This window comes from Oreochromis aureus, linkage group 18 (assembly GCF_013358895.1).
Source record: "Oreochromis aureus strain Israel breed Guangdong linkage group 18, ZZ_aureus, whole genome shotgun sequence".
Taxonomy (NCBI): Eukaryota; Metazoa; Chordata; class Actinopteri; order Cichliformes; family Cichlidae; genus Oreochromis; species Oreochromis aureus.
Genome location: NC_052959.1, coordinates 34516363 through 34536078, shown reverse-complemented (window position 1 = coordinate 34536078; position 19716 = coordinate 34516363). Strand labels below are relative to the sequence as shown.

Here is a 19716-nt window from a genome sequence, read left to right as displayed (position 1 = left end):
CGCGCGCACACACACACACACACACACTCGTATTGTTTACTATTGTTCACTAATCACCCGCACTCCTCAGGTGCTGGTTACCTGGATGATGTCTCCTTGGTGACGGCAAGGCGGGGACCAGGTGTTCCGGCCCGCTGGGTGGAGCAGTGCACATGTCCTCAAGGTTACCAGGGTCAGCACTGTGAGCAGTGCACGGTGGGATACCGCCGCGCCCAGCCGGAGCTCGGACCCTTTAGCTCCTGTGAGCCGTGCAACTGTAACGACCACAGCGAGACCTGCGACCCCAACACGGGTAACGGCGGCGTCAGCACGTCACAGAGGGCTGAGTGATGGGTTTGTTACTACTCAGGGCTGATTAGCTGCTTTTTCTGTCCTCCAAACAGGAGCGTGCGACTGTCAGGACAACACGGCAGGTCTGAGCTGCGAGCGATGCCAGGACGGTTTTTATGGTGACGCCACGCAGGGAACGTCAGGTGACTGTCAGCCATGTCCCTGCCCACCTGGAGCCACCTGCGCTGTCGTCCCCAGAACCAGAGAGGTGGTGTGCACCAACTGCCCCACTGGGACTACAGGTACCAGATGCTAAGCTATCAGCTAATGGTTCACAGACTGTACGGGAGTATCAGACTGACTCAGATCCCCGTTAGTGCTCAGACTGACATCCAATGAAAATCCTGGAATTTCAATCACCACATCTAGATAGAGCTCAGACTTCTCGGATGTTTTTTTTTATTAGCTAACCATATAAAGGCTCCAGCAGCACAGTCCAGTGGTCCAGTTCAGGGACTCCAGTTAGCTGAGGTGAAGCCTAGCAGACAGCTAGCAGCTACAGCAACCTGTCAGTCAAAGAGGCCACGCCCCTAATCATGCAAACTTCAAGCAAACTGTAAACTTGCACAGTTTAACATGGGGGTCTATGGGTCTATGGAAACTGCTGGAGCCTCTAGTGGCCGTTAGAGGAACTGCAGGGTTTGGTTGTTTGATTTTCATAAAACAGTTGGATGCTTTATTCTGATGATGTGAAGTGTTCCAGAATAGATCTTTGAGGAACTCTTTTGGATGGAGACAGGTCAGTTGTACAAGCAGTCGTCAGGAAAGTCTTAAAAATATTCGTGAAACCCCTTTTCAGAGCGTCTGTAAAGAGGGACATGACAGCTATTTTTTTCCTCCCGGAGTGATTCGAGCACGTGCAGACAGGTTTTCCAGTGCAGTAGTGGGATATGACTTTCTAGATTATACGTTAAAGTGAACACTAGAAGAACCAGAACAGAACCTTGCGGAACTCCTTCAGATGCACTCGTATCTCAGTTTTCAGAGTAGCCATTAGCCCAGTGTGAGGTCGTGTTGTTCTTCCACGCTGTGCCTGTCTCAGGTGTGTCCCCAATGCCCCGTTGGTTTAATGAAGTAATTAAAAATAGGTTTCCTTGATTAACTGTTACATGTGCCAATCACATGACTCACCTGTGTGCAGGTAAGCGCTGCGAGCTGTGCGATGACGGATTCTTCGGCGACCCTCTGGGTCAGAATGGCGGTGTAGTCCGAACGTGCCGGAGCTGCAAGTGCAGCGGCAACATTGACCCCAACGCCGTGGGAAACTGCAACCGCGAGAACGGAGAGTGCCTCAAATGCATCTACAACACCGACGGCTTCTTCTGCGACCGCTGCAAAGAGGGTTTCTATGGCAACGCACTGGCCCCCGAGCCTGCTGACAAGTGCAAACGTAAGAGGAGTCCAAAACCAAAATCCTTCCCCTGATGTTTGAATTGTGAGCGCCGTGAGGAAACCGTGTGATCTCTGATTTGTCCCCAGCCTGCGCCTGCTCGCCGCTCGGCACCAGGAACCAGCAGAACAGTTGCTCTCAGGGCACGGGTCAGTGCGAGTGCCTCCCCAACGTGGCCGAACGTGACTGCAGCGCCTGCATCCCCGGCTTCTTCAACCTGCAGAGCGGGAATGGCTGCGAGCGGTGCGTCCACCACCACCACACCCACACGTCTGTAAATGTCTGCGCTTTGGTTCTGAGTGCCTTCACGGCCTCACAGCAAAAAACCTCAGTCACCTTAGTCTTAGTCACACTTACAGCGATAGATTTTGAATTATCTTTCATTTCCAGTTGACTGGAAACCTATTGTTAGTCGATTCTGAGGAATTCTTCCAGGAACACACAAACATGTTTCCTGGAACAACATGCTGTTTCATTGTGTTGTTTACTCATAGATGATGTTATTTTTTTCCCCACAGGTGCAACTGCAACCCCATTGGCTCCACCAACGGCCAGTGTGACATCATTACGGGACAGTGCGAGTGTCAGCCGGGCGTCGCCGGCCTTCGATGCGAACGCTGCGAGACCAACTTCTTCGGCTTCAGCGTGTCGGGATGCAAACGTGAGGAAACTCGATAATGTCGCAGTTTGCAAGACTTGAACGCCGCTCCGCAGCAGCTGTTGGCTGCCTGAAGCGAGTTGCGTTCTCTCCCCCAGTGCACTCTGACATTTCTAAGCTTGAATTACTGAGTTTTAGTATTAGGATGGTCATCTGTGCCTGATGATGCTGAGATCTGTTAAATCTAGCTTCGTAATCAGTAAAATATGCCGGACGAATGCAGCGAGTCCATCGCTGTGACGTTTTAGCGTTACGTGAACAGAACAGGACCCAGAATAGATCCTGGTGGATCTCCTCTGGATGAAGTCGTAGCTCAGCAGGCACCGGCTCAGGTCTGTTAGAACCAGAAATATGAAGCCATAAAAATTTATTTTCAAAGGTGGAACATGATCAGTTTTTTAGGGCTTTGCATCAACACGAGGTGCATCGTGCACCAGGAAGTGCTTAAATCTAGTTTCTGCACCTGCACACATCCAACCTGCCAACACGCTGTTGTAATATCATATCGTACGGGCCAAGAATAGATCCTCTGAGAACTTCCTTAACCCTGATACCTGTTTAAGGTAAACACAGCAGTTTGTAATGTTACAGCGCTGCGTCTGTTAGTGTAGAGTAAACTGGGACTGAAAGGCAGAATGCTCGTGTGCATTTCTGCACACTTGGAGCGGACGCTGCAGCACCTGTTTCAGTGAAGACTGTTAGAGCAAATAAGGTCTGAGTCAAAACTGTAAAGTTTGACTTCATTCAGCTGTGGCTACAGTTTGCGTTTCTGAGCCACGTTGTCTTCCATCACATCAGGCGGGCAGAGTTCGAGTCTGTGAGTTAAACGAATACGAGTCCTGTAACTTTAAGAATCCTTTAATTTGGAGCGTTCAGGGTGACGAGCTGTGGGAGCTGTGCTGTGTGTATGAGAGCTGTGATTAACGGACCAACATCCTCGTCTTTGTCCCTGCAGCCTGCGATTGCGACCCCGAGGGCTCCATGTTGGGCCAGTGTAAGGAGGACGGTCGCTGCGAGTGTCGGCCCGGCTTCGTCGGAGCTCGGTGCGACATGTGTGAGGAGAATTACTTCTACAACCGCTCGGTGCCGGGCTGCCAGCAGTGTCCTTCCTGCTACAGTCTGGTCAGAGACAAGGTGAGCGCGACTCCGAGGCGACGCCTTCGCTCTCCGTGCCGCTCGTACAGAGGAGCTAACGTTTCTGTCTGTGCGTCCAGGTGAACCAGCAGAGGCAGAAGCTTCACGAACTGCAGACGCTGATCGATAACCTCGGCTCGGGTCAGGACACCGTCACCGATCAGGCCTTCGAGGATCGTCTGAAGGAGGCAGAGAGGGCCATCATGGACCTGCTGGAGGAGGCCAAGGCCAGCAAAGGTGAGACCTGAACTGAGATTTTACAGTTTATTTCCTGTTACTGAGCAGAAGGCCAGTCTGAATGTCTGTGACCTTTGACCCTACAGAAGTGGACCAAGGCCTGCTGGACCGCCTGAACGGCATCAACAACACTCTGACCACTCAGTGGAACCGTCTGAAGAGCATCCGAAACACGGTGGACGACACCGCCACTCAGGCTGACCTCGCCCGGGGCCGAGTAAGCGACGCCGAGAGCCTGATCGACCGCGCCCGCCAGGAGCTAGACAAAGCCAAGGATGCCGTCAGCAAAGTGGTGAGTGAGGGTGCTCTTTCCATGGCGACTAACCGAGCCCCAAGGCATTATGGGTTTTTTTTGTTTTGTTAAAACACGGTTGATGTCATCAACAGGACATCAAACCGCCCGGCGGCACCGGAGCACCCAACAACCTGACGCTGCTGGCCGAGGAGGCGCGGAAGCTCGCCGACAAGTAAGACCGCAGCGACACGCGTCACCAACATGCGCTGACGGCTTGACCTTAACCTGAATAATCGTCAAAGACACAAACAATTTGGAATTTTCTCCCTGCAGACACAAGATGGACGCTGACCAGATTGAGAGGATCGCCAAAGACGCCAACGATACGTCCAATAAAGCGTACAATCTGCTGCTGAAGACTCTGTCTGGAGAGGGGAAAACGAGCGAGGAGATCGAGGAGCTCAACAGGAAGTACGTCCCGCCGCCTGACGAAACCTCCCACTTTAATTCGGTTTTTTTCCTGTGGTCATGGTTACAGTTGGTTTTTGTCTTTTTGTTTTTCATTTGTGACTTTTTTGTTGCTTTGTGTGAGAAATACAGAGTGGATATTAAAAAATCATCAGCAGTGGAGGTTTTTTAAGTGGTCACGCTGTTTCGTCTCCCCTTCATTCGTTTTCCATCCTTCACGCTTGCTCTGCTTCGGTTTTGTCCACGTTGTGGTTTTTGTGTTGTTGTTCTTTTTTTTCTTTTTTTTAAATCTTTGGTCACATTTTGTCTCTGTGTTCAGTTGTTCCATCCCTTCACTGGTTTGGGGTGTCTGTATTTTTTTCTTGTTCTTATGATTAATTTGCTTTATTTTGACTCATTCTTAGGACCTTTTTAGTGATTATACGTGGCTCTGTGGTTATTTTGCATCCCCTTTTTGAATAATTTTTAATCATTTTGCATCCCTTTGTGGTAGATATCTGTGAGAAGGTTTTGGTTTTTTTTCCATTTTTAACTATTTGTATACTAATGTTCTGAACCCCTTTGTAGGTTGTTGTTTTTTTTTTTTGCATCCCATTTTGTTGGCCAATTTGTGCCCCCTTCAGTCATTTTCCTTTTTTTGTTACTTTGCTTCTTAAAGTCATTTTTCATCCCTTTTAGCACTCAGGGCTTCATAATACCCACCATGCTAATCGCCGAAATTAAAACAGAAGCTTTTTGGGATTCTTTTAATGTTATTTGCGGCTGCAGTGCATCGTGCATCCAGCACATTGTTTCTTCAGATAGTTTTAGAAAGGACAGAAACGTACAGCTCATTCTTTTGTTTCACAGCTGACTTCAGATCCTGAGTGATTTTTGTTGTCAGAGATTTCCTTTAAAGATGGAGAAGGAAGAGCCGTTGAGCAGACTTCCTGACCGTCTGTGTGTTGCGTCCTGTTCAGGTACAATGAGGCGAAGGACCTGGCTAAGAACCTGGAGAAACAGGCCACCAAGGTTCAGGCTGAGGCCGAGGAGGCCGGAAACAAAGCTTTGAAGCTCTTCGCCAACCTGACCAGCCTCCCGCCGATCGACACCAAGGCCCTGGAGGTGAGAGATGGACGCCGCTGTTTAATGTGAAACAGCAGAGTAAAAGTGTTGTAACTCACGTTTCTGTTTTCAGGAGGATGCCAATAAGATCAAGAAGGAGGCGGCGGACGTCGACAAGCTGATTGATAAGACTGAGAAGGAGTACAACAACCTCCGAGAAGACCTGAAGCCCAAAGAGCAGGAAGTGCGCAAACTGCTGGATAAAGGCAAAAGTGAGCAGCAGGTGAGTTCAGGAACTATGAGGGTGTCCAGGAGCTTCTCAGGGAAAAAAAAAAAAATCCCACAGCACACAAAACTGTTTCCTCTTCCTGTGCAACAGACGGCCGATCAGCTGCTCGCTCGAGCCGACGCCGCCAAAGCTCTGGCCGAGGAGGCGGCGAAGAAGGGCCAGGCGACGTTCAGGGAGGCCCAGGACATCCTGGACAACCTCAGAGGTACTCGAGCGTCCGCCATTCACTGGTTTCTGTCCGTGATGCGTTATTGGTCCATTCAAAACAAGATAATTAATAAAAAAAACTGTAAAACTGTCCATCGAGACTTTGAGTTGACTTTAACAACAAAAGAACCTCTTGAAGGTGCTAATAGTTTGTAATGCGTCCCCTTTTCCATTTTCCTGAAATGCACCATTTCTGCTTCAGGCTCCGGGTGAGATGATAAAAATCTGCATGGAGATTTAAAATAAAGCAGTTTTCGCCACGCGACTCTGATCCTCGTCCACCGGTGGGTTTTTTTTCTCTGACTTCCTGCAGATTTTGATAAGAGGGTCAACGACAACAAGACGGCCGCAGAGGAAGCCTTGAAGAAGATCCCCATCATCAACGCCACTATCATGGCCGCCAACGAGAAGACCAGGCAGGCGGAGGAGGCGCTGGGCAACGCTGCCGGCGATGCTCGAGAGGCAAAGAGCAAGGCGGAGGATGCCGAGAGGATCGCCAGTAATGTGCAGAAGGTAAAGCAGCAGCTCGTCATTGGCCTGTTGTCAGCTCGCCGGTTTCTCTCCTCTCACTGTGATGAAACTCGTGTCCTCGCAGGGCTCCGCCAAGACCAAAGAGGAGGCGGAGAAAGCCTTCCAGGACACCACCAATCTCGACAACGAGGTCAACGACTTGATGGCGCAGCTGACCGATGCAGAGAAGGAGCTCGAGGAGAAGAAGGCCCAGGCCGACCAGGACATGATGATGGCGGGGATGGTACGACTCGCTCGTCACTGAACTCTTAGAGTCTGTCTCCGGACGTTATAATAAAGTTTAACATCGGTGTTCCTGCCCTCAGGCTTCAAACAGCGCAAAGGACGCCGAGGATAACGCTCGCAAAGCGAAGAGTACAGTGAAGACAGTCCTGAAGGTCATCACGGACCTGATGAACCAGCTCGGTAAGAACACCAGTCACGCTGCAGAGCCTAAACTTCTGAGAATGACTCGTTTCTTCGGCAGAAACCATAACGCTGCGTTTTTAATTAAAGAACTGAACGATTGACGGGGAAACTAACAGTGGTTTTGTTTCATGTGCAGGAAACATTGATAAGATCGACCTGAGCAAACTGAACGAGATCGACGAGTCGCTGAAGAAGGCCAAGAACGATATGAAGAAAAGCGACCTGGAGAACAAGCTGAGGGAGCTGAACGACATGGCGAAGACTCAGGAGGAGATGATCAACGACTACGACCGGCAGATCCGTGAGATCCGCGCCGACATCGCCAACCTCAACGACATCAAGAACACATTACCCGAAGGCTGCTTTAACACGCAGTCCCTGGAGAATCCTTAACCCTAACCCGCCCTTCTCTTCCTCTAGCCCCGCCCCTTTCCCCACACTCACATCTAACACTCCGGCGAGCACGCCGCCTTTTACCAAAAACACTTTTTGTTTCAGATTTTTTTCTTTGACGAGACAGAAGCCGACGTGTGAAACCACGATCACGTTTTCAGCCGCCAAGAAGCAGCTGATTTCTTTTTTCTCGAGACGCAGGGGCGTGGTTACGCTCGAACGAACTAAACGGCGTTGAGAAGCCGTGCGGAGGAACCAGAACCACAAACCCGACGTGACTGCAGCCGTCTGCTCCACAGCAGGAAGTTCGAGCGACGCAGGAAGCTCCGCCCGCATTTCTGTTTTCTGCGTCCCACTAACCATTTCCCATCATGCCCAGGGGCGCTTTCACAGTGTCCGCCCACTGAACGCCACTGCCTCCTCTAACCGGCAAACACAGTGAAGGAACCCTCGCTTTTCCTCTGAAGCTACCCGCCGATGCAAACAGCAGGAGACCTCCTCGTCCTGCACCTCCTCCGACGACTATATTTTCTCCTCCAAACAGGTTAAAGATACAAACTCGGCCGCTCCGCGACGAACCGCAGAAATCCAAAAACATTTCAAAACTAAACTCGTTTCTAGACGACGCATCGCGATGATATCGAGATTTCTACGTCGAGCTTGCAAAGAATTAAAATGTAAAATGTGGAATATTGAGCCTGAAGATGTAAACCCAGGAGATTCTCTCGAGTTGAGAAGTTAAATTTAAAACTAAAGCGCTGTCATGACTGTGAGAGATGTGAGATTCAGGATCATAGTTGTTAAAAAGATAAAATGCTGATTGAGCGTTTTTCCCCAGAATGGCTCTAAAACGCTGATTTCTTGCAGTGAGATGAAATCTCGATGTTCTTGACGATTTCCTGTCGCGAGACGATCTGGAAAAGCGATGCGAGCATTGCTGCTCCTCGGTGTCGATAAGCTGTTGCAGGTGTTTGGCAGGAAGTCTTTTCAGTTTTGTGTTTTCGGGGATTTTCCTGCTTGGTCTTTGGCGCGCTCTCCACGCATCAACACTCCCGTCTGGACTCTCACGCATTAACGCTTCGCTCCAGGCTCGATCCAACACTATGCAACTTTGTACATTTTGCGTAGCGAGAGTTTTATCTGATACACTGGTGCTAATAATAATTATTTCAAATGTTCTATTTTTGTGTGAATATTTTTTTTTATTATTCTGACACAGAGTGAGGAACTTTTGTCGTGTGTAAATATCTGATGATTCAGGACGGGCTGATTTTCTCCACCCTGCAAACAGCCTCCATCACAATCAATCAACGGGAACCTCCAGCATAAATATCTATAAATATCTATAAATATGAATATCTCATCACATCTGTGCCTAGTTATCATTATTATTATTATTATTATGCTTGCTTGTATACAAGGCTCCGTGTTGCTGCCTCATAGCGACGCCATTACATTTGTGTTTTTTTGATTCTCGTGTTTGTTTTCACCCTCTCACCAATCAGGTTGTTTTGAGTGGGCGTGGCCTGCTTCACCAGTCATTTCACTGAATGGAGTTAACGAGTCACATGTGGCTAAAGTAGCTTTTAGTGTTTTTGTGCCTTAATATTAAAGTTCCTCCGAGGACGTCCATGTTTTCATTTTGTCCTCGTGTCGGTACTGAAGCAGGGTTTTTTCTTTTTTTTTAAATCAGGTCCCAAACAGAATAAAAAAAACAAATCCAAAATCCAATGCCACTAGACTATCGTGCTTTTATTTTGAAAACCCCTCCCCTGACCAGTGCTGGGGAGGCTTTTGTCTGTTTTTATTTCCTTCCTCCATCCATTCGGCCGCTCTGCAGGCGGTGCAGCTCACGTGATGTATAAACAGTATTTTAAGTTATAATGAACCGCTTATTCGTTTTGTACCGCCCCCACGTCGCCTCAGACGGCGATGTGTGAGCTGCGCGGCATGCAGGGCGGCACGTCTGCAGCCCTGTGAGGACCTGAACCACCCCGAGTGTTTGTTCTTGTTTGTGCCCACGTGCCTGTAAATCCAAACATAACATTTGAATAATAAATGAATAAATTCCAGTTTGTCCGCGTGTGCTCCTGTTTTCTTAGCGGACTGTAACACAAAGATGGACGTAAACGCCACAGAGCCTTAGCGTTAGTGTTACAACGGCTGCCATGTTGGTTTCCTGGAGACATGCGACGGAGACACGTTTGGAAGATCGGGTTCCAACACCACAAAGACGGTCCAAGGTCAGGTTAGCTTAAGTGAAGCCCAGCTAGCGGCTACACCCGCCTGTGTCACCATCCACCTGCTGGTCAAAGGGGTCATGCCTCTAATTATGCAAACCTTAAGCCTTAATAAATGTAAACAGGTGAGCTGTAAGAACATCCTCCCCCCTCTGTACAGGTGTTAACTGTAAACATTTTAACATGGAGCCTCCAGTGGTCATTTGAGGAATTGCAGGGTTAGCTTTTACTTTTCCAATTTTCAGTCTTATAAAAACAAAACTCCGGGAACTAAAGATGGAATAACTACATGCATGTTTCCATCCGTGGGCTTTTCCTCCTAAACCGAGTGTTCGACTCCCTGCGCCCACCGAATGTTTGACATGTTTTCTGTTGCTAACTCTCGTCATCCAGACCAACCACACAAATGTTAACCGCCGACATCCTGAGGTCATGAAACCAAACACGGAGGGCCGAGCAGGTGAACTCATCAAGCGACACCTGAAAACATCTGGCCTGCTGCCATGTGAAAACTCCTGTATCAACTTTATTTAAACTTATTTTTGCGCATCAAAAGATTTCTGAATATAAAAAATACAAAGTGATGTCTTATTTGTTGAAAAGGTCAGAGGTCACTGCATTATTTTTTTATATTTCACACAAAATCCCAACATTTAAATAAAACAAAATATTACTATCAGTTCTGATCAGGGTGACATCACATTTACTCTGGTTCCCTTTAAACCCAAATGAAAGCAAATCACATGAAAAAGTTTTATAGGGTCTCAAACTTCTGCATCACCTTTAATAAAAAAATAAAATGAGAGAAAGCTGACACGTGATCTGTGAGTGTCTGTGCTTTTAGGAATTTTGTCTTTTGAGAGACGTTTAAAACTTTAAAACGCTCTCGCAGGATAAAATGATCACTTAGGAACAGCAGCGAGGAACTTGTTTACATCCCGTGGATGTTTCATTCGTTCAGTGTAAATTTTTAAAGGAATTTTTAAGCTAAAATGTAAAACCTGAGTCAAAAAGTTCTTCTTCTTCAAAAGAAAACTTTCATGGAAAAATCTGATGTCATCCAACAAATCCTGTAAGAATTAACAGGAGTACAAAACTGAATCTTCTTCCAGGAGAAAGTTGTGTTTATAAAGTGTGAATGTTAAAGATTATAAATCTCTATTCCAATTTTAAACTCTTAAGAGATTTTTATTGAGCATGAGCGCTCAGTCCGGCCTGCAGTACCTTCAGGGCCCACCAGAGGGCCATGACCCACAGTCTGGGCCTCACTGATCCAGAGGGCGTGAAGAAGTGTTTCTGCAGGTGAACTGTGATAGGAGGACTGAGCCGCGGTCTGCTGCAGAAACCATGCAGGTCTTTATCATCGTGAGACTGCGAGGAGGTTTAAAAGTGCGCCAGGTGTGAACGCAGCCTCCAGAACTTTAACAGGAAATACGTCACGCCCGTGCCGTCTGCGGCGTCCTCGAGCCCATGTGACCTCGTTCCACATTTGGTCTCTTATCGGTCCGTATCCGGCAGCGAGCGGCAGTCGACCCCGCAGCGCCTGATAAATAATCCATATTATAAAATGAAAAAAAAAAAAGTCCTGATTTACGGGGTGGCACCACCCTTCAGCAGCACCACCCAATCTGTGGCAAAAACAGGAAGTGTGATTTCCGCCCACAGTCCTCGCCACCCGTCAGGACGCCGCACTTTCACCGTGGTTCTTCATGTGGCGCCGCAGTGTGTACACGTCACTGAAGCAGCGGTTGCAGTGACTGCAGCAGTACGGCCGCTCCTCCGTGTGGTGCTTCATATGGTGTTTAAGTGGCGTGCTGAGAGCGAAACCCCTCCCGCACACGGGGCAAGTGTAGGGCTTCTCGCCCGTGTGCGTCCTCATGTGGATCTTCATGTCCGAGCTGGCTGTGAAGCCCCTCCCACACATGCGGCAGCTGTAGGGTTTCTCCCCGGTGTGTGTGCGGGCGTGGCGGATCATGGAGGAGGTGATGTTGAAGCTCTTCCCGCAGACAGTGCAGCGGTACGGCTTCTCGCCAGTGTGCGTCCTCATGTGAATCTCCATGTTGTTCTTGCGGGTGAATCGCTTCCCGCACAGCCGGCAGCTGAACGGCTTCTCGCCCGTGTGGCTGCGCGTGTGCACCTTCAGCTCCACCCGCCGCTGGAAGCTTTTCCCGCAAAACTTGCAGATGTGGCTCTTCAGGTGTGTCCGTAGGTGCTCCAGCAGGCGCAGCCGGTCAGCCTGCGGCTTGCCGCACACGCCGCAGAGGCAGCACTCGGCGGCAGCGTGAGTCTCGGCGTGGTTCAGCAGAGAGCCCCGGTAGCTGAACTTCATCCCACAAACTTTACAGCGGCAGAAAGTCCCACCTCCTCCACCACCTTCACCAACAGCAGTAGCACCATGCGGAGGAGGAGCAGGAGCAGCGGGCTCCTCACAGGAAGTGCTTGGCTGGGCTTCATCTTTCATTATCTCTACCATCTGAGCTGCCTCCTCCTCCTCAGGCAACTCATGCTTGAATGGTTTAACATCCTCCTCCTCTGCTGCCTGAGGAGCGACCCACACCACCTCCTGCTGCTGCTCCTGCTTGATGGTCGGCGGCTCAGACTCCTGGAGGTGCTGAGTGTCTGCAGAGGACGAGAGCGTGTTTTATAAATTTTTGAAGAATATTTGAAACATTAAAAAGATTCTTGAGCTTAAAGAAAACAAACAGAACAACAACGTAAACGTGACTAGGAGTCACGAGGGGAGGAGTCAGGGCGAGAGGACAAGCTGCTCACCCATCCCAGGGTTAACTCCGGGTGTTCAGGGTTACGAAGGTGCTTCGCTTCTGACTGGGGCACATCACCATGGTAACTGATGCTGCTTTGGCCCTAACTGGGGTCCTGTACTCAGCCTACTGAGCGCAGAGACTCTGCAGCATTTTGGAATCGAGTAAAAAACGCAGTACGCCGTGATGCGTTTTTAGGCACGGCCTGACCTCTCACCTGAAACACACCATGAATCAGGGGTCTCCAAATCCAGTCCTCGAGGGCCGCTGTCCTGAAACATTTCCATGCGTCCCCGCTGCATCACACCTGAATACAATTAGTAGGTCATTAGCAAGACTCTATAGAACTTGACTGCATGCTGAAGTGGCAATTCAGCCATTTGATTCATGTTACAGAAGCTCATGAGTGAATGAACATGGTGCAATAAAAGTACTGTTAGAAGTACATTTTTCCAAACACTTGAATTTTCTTGCATTTACTTGAGTAGGGTTAGGAGTTGCCACTTCAGCATGCAGTCAAGTTCTATACTCTTGCTAATGACCTCCTAATTTATTCAGGCGTGATGCAGCAGAGACGCATGGAAATGTTTCAGGACAGCGGCCCTCGAGGACTGAAGTTTGAGACCCCTGCTGTGAATAAAAGAATCAGGAAGAACGTGACGATTTTAAGCTGACACTGAAAATAACCTGCTCCCCACCGGGTGTGATCAGTGTTGGTTGCCATGGCGATTTAACCATGCTCGCTAACCCATTCATCTCCTCATAGACTAGCCTGTGATCCAGAACAGGTCTCCCTGCCTGCTGAGGACTATCTCTGGAGGACCCCTCAGTGCAGGTGGGAGGGTCTGAAGTCTTAGGTCTACCTGAAGAGCCTCAGTGAGAAACTTTGACTGTTGTCTGAAAACAATTTTACAAACCTTTTGTTTTACGATGATTAAATCAGAACACCTGCGTTTGTTTTTATTATTTTTCATGCTCAGAGTGTGAAACGTCAGCCTCACACATTAAACACTTATTTATTATAATCCATCAGATCAACCTGACGTCTGTTTACACACAGCTGCTCACTGATGCCAGGGTGGCCTACAACGAGCCCTGATAACCAACCAAAGCAGAAATAACAGAACATTTATTTATTTGTTCAAAGAGCTTGGAGCCGGCTCGAGTCAAACATCACCCGATTTAGTGCTGGGCGATATGGAAAAAATATTTATCACGATATGAATTATTTTATATCACGATAACGATATACATCACGATATACCGCCTGACCTGTGGTCATCTGGAACGTATGCAGTCTGTAAACAGCGAGTGGAGAGGGTGCAGTCTTTGTTTTGAGTTACCGTAAAGCATGTCGCAAATCTGGGTGCACGTAAAGCACCACCATGTCGCAAAACCACATGACGGAGTTTCTTTGCGAAAAATATCATTTTTTTATACTTTATTTTCTCTTGCATAAAGTTAAGAGTATGTATAGTGAGAAGACAACACTAATATATTTGCCACAGGCTATTTAACCCTTTAAGACCGACCACGATTAATGAAAGAGTTTATTTTAGTTTCCAGCCACTCAGTGACATGTTGTGTTTAAGTTTAGAAAAGAAAGACAAGCTTTCATTTAACATTTAACTCATACTTAGTAAAAATACTGAGTCATGTTAAACAGTCACATGTTCAATGTGTTTCCTTCACCCTCAGAGGAGCTTAAACCTGTGACGTCAGGGGGCGGAACCAGGTGAGGAAGTTTGATGTTAGCGGGTCTGTCAGTTTTCGCTCCGCTGATGCTTTTATTGTGAAAAATAAACAACAGAACCAGAAGCTCGCTCACGTTGGACCGGACCTGTGTGCGCGTCCCCGCCGACAGGACTATTAGTCGCGGGCGTCGGTGCGTACAGGCGGATGAGCTCGTCCTCGCGCTCCACCATCACTTTCTCCACCAGCACGAGGATCTCCGCCGCCGCCGCCGCGAGCCGCTCCGTCACCGCCGCGCGGAGGAGCTGCAGGTGCGCCATGCTGACCGGAAGAGCCCGAAACCAGCCGAAAACAGGCAGCAGCCGCCGGATGTTAGTCTCTGCAGCGCACTGCGGCTGCGTCAACAGCTGGAGACGGAAGTTCCGCTTACACTTCACAATAAGAGCTTATATTTGTATGTGTCTGTTACTTTCCTGCAGCCTTGAATATTTTTTTAAAAGTTATTTTATATGTTTTGTGGGTTTGAAATGTTTAAGTTTGCATCTTTTTCTAGCAGTCTCAAGTCCCTCTGTGTGTGTGTGTGTGTGTGTGTGTGTGTGTGTGTGTGTGTGTGTGTGTGTGTGTGTGTGTGTGTGTGTGTGTTTTCTCGTTCTTTTCGGTCCTGAGTTTTTGGTTCAAAGGTTAATGAAAGTAAAGTAAAATCAGATAAGAGCTGCACATGCAGTGTGACAGTGACAGCGACTTTCCCTCATCGGTGACCTCAGATCCTTTACACGACTCCAAACCTGAGCACTCCCAAAAATAACTACAGTAATATTGGAAATAAAGCATTTTAGTATTCTGACATTTAACCTGAATATTATATTCTGCAGGCGGTGCAGTTGCATGGGAGCAGGTTTAAAGGTCGGTGTCTTTGATGTGTGCGCTCACACAGAGTGTGCTTTAATAAATCCAACTCGTGTTCATGCAGCAGGAAGAGGATGAAGAGTTCATTTCATGACACAAATCAAACACACTTTAGCTGAAACGTTGACCAGCAAAAGTCCAAACTCTTGTGATGATGCAGGGTGATTAATGTGACTTTAAAGTGTTGCTTATGTGTGTTTGTTCTCTAAATAGCATCAACATGTCTGCTTTTATGAGCTAATTTTAGATTTGTGAGCCATCAGTTTCTGATATATCAACCAATGAAGGCACTGATGGACTTTTTAATTTTAGTTTAGTAAAGTTAAAGTTGGGGCTTCATTGTTTGTCTGCAGTACTTTTATGGACGGTGAACTGAGGTGCTGAAAGAAACCATGACTCATAGTAGACATCAGTTTTAAATATGAATACTTTTATAGTTTTTATTGGGTTGTAAACTCAGTTTCACTGTGAGAGCTGACTGACGACAGCAGACAGAAGCAGGTGAGTGTGCTGATGTCAGTGTTGAGTCTTTATAATAAAAAGAGTTTCGTGTAAAGCAGCTCTCTCTCTCTCAGTTTGTTTCTTGTCCCGGTGTTTGGAGCAGCAGTCTGGTTTTCCTGTCGGTACTGAATGATGCTGCTTTAGTTGGTGGGCTGTCTCTCTGTGTGGTTAGGACACTGAAACAACACCGTGCACGTTCCTCTTCACATCTGCTCTGATTTAAACAGCTCTTCTATTTTCTATGGATAAATCTGATAAACATGGTTGAGCCTTAGCCCCACGTTTCATTTGTAAAACAGGCAGGTTTACCTGAAACAGAGTAAACTCAACCCTGTGATGATTCGTTCTGAATTGTTCTTTGACACTACAGTCGTCCCCTGAGCTGCTTTGGAAGTTCACACTGTAGCGTGATGTGTAATCACATGAGTGATTGAAGCTGTGCAGAGTTATGAAGGCCTGAATATATTTGCTAGCAGCATGTCCCGGTATTCATTTTCTTAAAAATATTTGTAGCATAAAGCTGCTGCTGAAAGTCATTAAGTCTTCTTGTTTTATTAATGTGTCCTGCTGAGTCAGCACTCAGACACCAGTCTCTGTTTGCTGACACATCACAGTGTCGTATCAGGTTACTTTGCTCTTTCCTCCTGTTCTTCTTTTTTACGCTGCCACGTCCAGCATGGAGGTGTGGTGCTGCTTTCTGATTGGCTGGACTGTGGCTGCTCTGACGCGTGAAAGCCCCCTGCAGTAAAACATCCTTGTTTACAGCTCTTTCAGAGACTCTGGCGCTCTCTGATTGTTTACCAGGAGATGAAAGCATGACCAGCTTTCAAATCAAACTTTATTCAGTCTTAAAATCTGCTCTGAAACAAACAGGAGGCAGTGGCAGTAACCTGCAGCCAGATTTAATACGTTCATAGTTTCAGTGCTGATGATGTGAAGACCCGCAGAGTCCAGCAGGGGGCGTCAGAGCGCTGCTTCCGTCCCTACAGCAAAGAGAAGGAAAGACGTGAGACCGCCAGGGCCTGTATGACACCTCAGCATGAGGGTGATTCATGGATACAAACAAACACACACACACACTCGCAGAGCGCGCACGGACACGGGAGGACATGTTTTACTGCTGCTGGGGGACGTTTTTAGCGTTTTTTAGGATCACATGATTCCACCGTAATTTAAACTTCCAACGTGTGACGTCATGAAGGATTTTGATCTGGAAGTTTCTGATGAGACTCTGTAAAAAGTTTATGAATGGATTATTCAGTGACTGTTGAGTGTTTGTGTTGCATTAAATGTATAATGTTCATGTTAAAATAATATAATTAAGTCAAAATGGAGGAAAAGTGTTTATTTGTCTCTTTTGATTAGATTTTGTGGTGATTGGAAGTATTTATCTTCTTCATTTTTCATTTTTATTTATTTATTTGCATCCTGTTGCTGCTTTCTGAACACGCGGTTGTGATGAACGTGTTTTCTGTTCTCTTGTGATCATTTGGAAACTTTTTAATTTTCTTGTGTGAAGTTTCTCTGAGCTTGTTTTGTGTTTTTATCGTTGTTTGAGTCTCTTTGGGTCCTTTGTTCCTTTTTCATAACTCGGGCCCGTTTTGTGTCATTTTGTAGGTTTTTTTTTAAGTGTTTTTTGTTATTTAGCATGTTTGTGAGGTTGTTTTTTTCTTGTTGTTTTCTTAGAATTTATTTAATGTTTTTTTTCATCTTTTTGATCGTTTTCATTATTGTTAGTTCTTGTTGTTATTGTTTGTGTTTATATAAAGTATTTTTACACCTGTTTTCCTCTTATTTACGTGTCTTTCTGAACACGTGGATCTTTTTTGGCTGTTTTGAGGCCCTTTTTTGATCACCTGGGCTCTCTGGACTAGTTTTGGGGTTGTTTGTTAGTTTGGTGGCATTTTTAAAGTTAGTGAATAAATGTCTGTTAGTTTGAGTCTTTGTCTGTTTGAACTGTGGGTCACTGGACTTGTTTTGCAGGTCATCTTGTCACTTGTTGTGTGCATGTTTGTAATGTGAGTGTTTTTGTGGATGTTTATTACAGCTTGCAGTCGGGTTGGGTTTCTTTTCGGGTGTTTTCCGTCGTGTTCAGTCGTTTTGCGTGTCTGTGGGGTTACTTTGCACCACCTACGCGGTCTTTCGTGTCGTCACGTTGCGTGTCTGTGGGCTGAGGCCGTGCTCTTATACAGCCGGACCTCGGTGCGGATGCAGAAGATCCTCTCGGCTCATTAGAACCTGGTAATACTGACTCGTGTCACGTGGTCAGGTTCAGGGAAACATCCCGTCAGCCAGACGTCCCTGCGCGCTCCTGAATCTCCTGGCAGGAGCGCGCCCGGTCAGGCTCGTGCCCGTCCCCGTGCGGTGGACTGTGAGCAGCGGCAGCGGCAGAGAGGGGCAGCCCGCCGGAGGCACAGCGACCACCGCGTGACTCCGTGTCTTCCAGCGGCTTTCGCGGACCTAACGGCTGCCTCTGGGTGGACTTTTCTCGGGGACAGAGGTAGGGGGCTCCCGGCCTCACCTGGACACTGGTTTGGAGGAAGTTTGCCCCTTCAGCTACGCCGAGAAGCGGAACAATGAGGGAGAGCCAGCCGGGCAGCCGGACCCGAGCTAACGGCTAACAGGGAGCAGCTGGGCGGTGAAAGCGACCAAACTGTCCCGTAACGGATCCTCCCGACACTTTTTCCGCTTCCTCTCCGCGCGTGGACACTTGGACTCGCCGTTCGGGGACTGTGTCACACTTGTGGAGGGACACTTGAAGCCACAGCAAGTTTTTTTTCTCTGGTTTCGGTCATGGAAACGGACTCGCTTCCAGGCGACGTGGATTCACTGCGCGGCGGGCTGAGCCTCTTGGATCCGCTGGTGGACCGGATCCTGGGGGACGCTGTGTCCCAGCAGCAGGGCTGGCTCCGGGTCTACGGTAAGAAACACACACTCATGGGGGGGGGTGGTGGTGTCTTAGTCCCGGTCCCGGCCGGGCGGGTCTCGGGACCGGGGTCAGCAGGTAGACAGGGCACCGGCCACCTGCCGGATAGCCAGGTATCCGCCTAGAGCCCAGGCCGAGGTCATGGAGGCTACCGGGGGGGATCGGGAGCTGCAGCTCCGTGAGGTTTCGTCCATACGGGTGCCGAGCCCCTCAGTTTGAGTTCAGTTCCTCTCCAGAGAGGTCAGAGGTCATTTACAGGGACCAGCAGCCTCCTTGAGAAGGGTTTCTGGGGCCAGACACTTAAACTGCTCTGGTTCCCTTAAACTCTTAATGTTCCCTTAAAACTTTGCTCTCTGAAAGTTCAGGTTTTAAAGCTTAGACCTCCTGAAACAGACCGTCCTTACAAGAAACACTGGAGCATTTAATCGCAGCTGAAGCAGAAAAGGTCTGGCTGAGTTTAGTTTGTCACCATAAAGCAACAACACTGTTCTTAATCTGCACTCCAAAACAGCTAACGCAGTAATCTGAATCGGGTCATTTGGTAGTCGGGGAACCTCTCAGATTAGATTAGGGTCACACAGTCCTGCATGTATTCAGGAAGCGTCTCAAAACCACAAAAACGTTCAAAAACATTCAAAGTAACCATATAAATGCCACAAAACACGAGTGTTCACAATGAGATGCAAAAACACCACAAAAGCTTTCGAAATGACCACAAAAAACAAAAAGAAGTCCCAAGTGACCAAAAAGAGACGCAAGATGAACCAATAAAGATGTTAAATAACTTCAGAAACGCTCAGTAATCTCATAATAATCAAAACATGCCAGAAAACTAAAGTCTAAAGTGTCCAAATGTTCAGAATGAGACGTAAAGTGATGAGAAAGAAAGTGAAAACAGAGTGGCGTTAGTCCTGAAACCTGTTGGATAGAAAGCTGACAGAGTTTATCCGGCGTGTTGAGTTTTATTCACAGGTGGAGTCGCCGATGCTACTGTTTTAAAACGAATAAACCTCAGACACCCACATTAAAGCCACATGAACACAGCCACAAGTTTTCAGCTTCCAGTGTGTAGCGAACAAGAAGCTGACAGAAAGGTCAGAGGTCACCGAAACTGTAAGGAGACGTCTTATTCGCAGTCACATGGGGCCGTGTGGGGCTCTGACTCACAGCGGCGTTCTGTGAGGCAGAAAACGGTAACATGACTCAGTTTTTCTGCTTGGACTTCACATGAGAGGCCGGTGCTGCAGCTGCTGTCTCATGTTTCCCTGCAGGACTGCTGCTGCTTCACTTCCTAAAATAAAAGCTTCAGAGCGCTGTGAGACCAAACGGTTTTCCAGGACAGGCGGTCACATGGCGGCGGTGGCG

General features: G+C 47.9%; 3 protein-coding genes across 6 annotated transcripts in view; 2 read left to right on the top strand and 1 right to left on the bottom strand.

The window, feature by feature from the left end:
• The window catches only part of lamc1 (laminin, gamma 1), a 66670-nt gene extending 57274 nt beyond the window's left edge, over positions 1–9396 (top strand). For 2 of the 3 annotated variants that reach the window (XM_039602120.1, XM_031732153.2), the window contains 17 exons: positions 71–292; positions 384–572; positions 1472–1720; positions 1810–1963; positions 2239–2381; positions 3334–3512; positions 3593–3749; positions 3836–4041; positions 4137–4216; positions 4318–4455; positions 5412–5556; positions 5630–5779; positions 5876–5990; positions 6306–6505; positions 6588–6746; positions 6829–6928; positions 7068–7324. In XM_039602120.1, coding sequence (XP_039458054.1) covers positions 71–292; positions 384–572; positions 1472–1720; positions 1810–1963; positions 2239–2381; positions 3334–3512; positions 3593–3749; positions 3836–4041; positions 4137–4216; positions 4318–4455; positions 5412–5556; positions 5630–5779; positions 5876–5990; positions 6306–6505; positions 6588–6746; positions 6829–6928; positions 7068–7324 — 2843 coding nt within the window. Of the gene's footprint in view, positions 1–70; positions 293–383; positions 573–1471; positions 1721–1809; positions 1964–2238; positions 2382–3333; positions 3513–3592; positions 3750–3835; positions 4042–4136; positions 4217–4317; positions 4456–5411; positions 5557–5629; positions 5780–5875; positions 5991–6305; positions 6506–6587; positions 6747–6828; positions 6929–7067 lie in introns of all 3 variants that reach the window. The other variant, XM_031732152.2, reaches the window with a different exon arrangement.
• Positions 9397–9971: 575 nt separating this feature from the next.
• LOC116314204 (zinc finger protein 239-like) lies at positions 9972–14487 on the bottom strand. Of its 2 annotated transcripts, none has more exons than XM_039602146.1 (2): positions 14155–14487; positions 9972–12183 (listed from the first exon to the last, which is right to left on the bottom strand). In XM_039602146.1, the coding sequence occupies exons 1-2, from the start codon at positions 14336–14338 to the stop codon at positions 11243–11245; spliced, it is 1125 nt and encodes a 374-aa protein (XP_039458080.1). In that variant the 5' UTR covers positions 14339–14487; the 3' UTR covers positions 9972–11242. The 2 variants fall into 2 exon arrangements, with proteins under 2 accessions (XP_039458080.1, XP_031588019.1); XM_031732159.2 differs by having other exon boundaries at positions 9976–12183; positions 14167–14487.
• A 3185-nt stretch (positions 14488–17672) lies between these two features.
• Positions 17673–19716, top strand: part of rasal2 (RAS protein activator like 2) — a 60039-nt gene continuing 57995 nt past the window's right edge. The window contains exon 1 of the mRNA XM_031732150.2: positions 17673–18345. Within this exon, the coding sequence (XP_031588010.2) occupies positions 18219–18345 (127 nt within the window). The 5' untranslated portion in view covers positions 17673–18218. The remainder of the gene's footprint in view (positions 18346–19716) is intronic.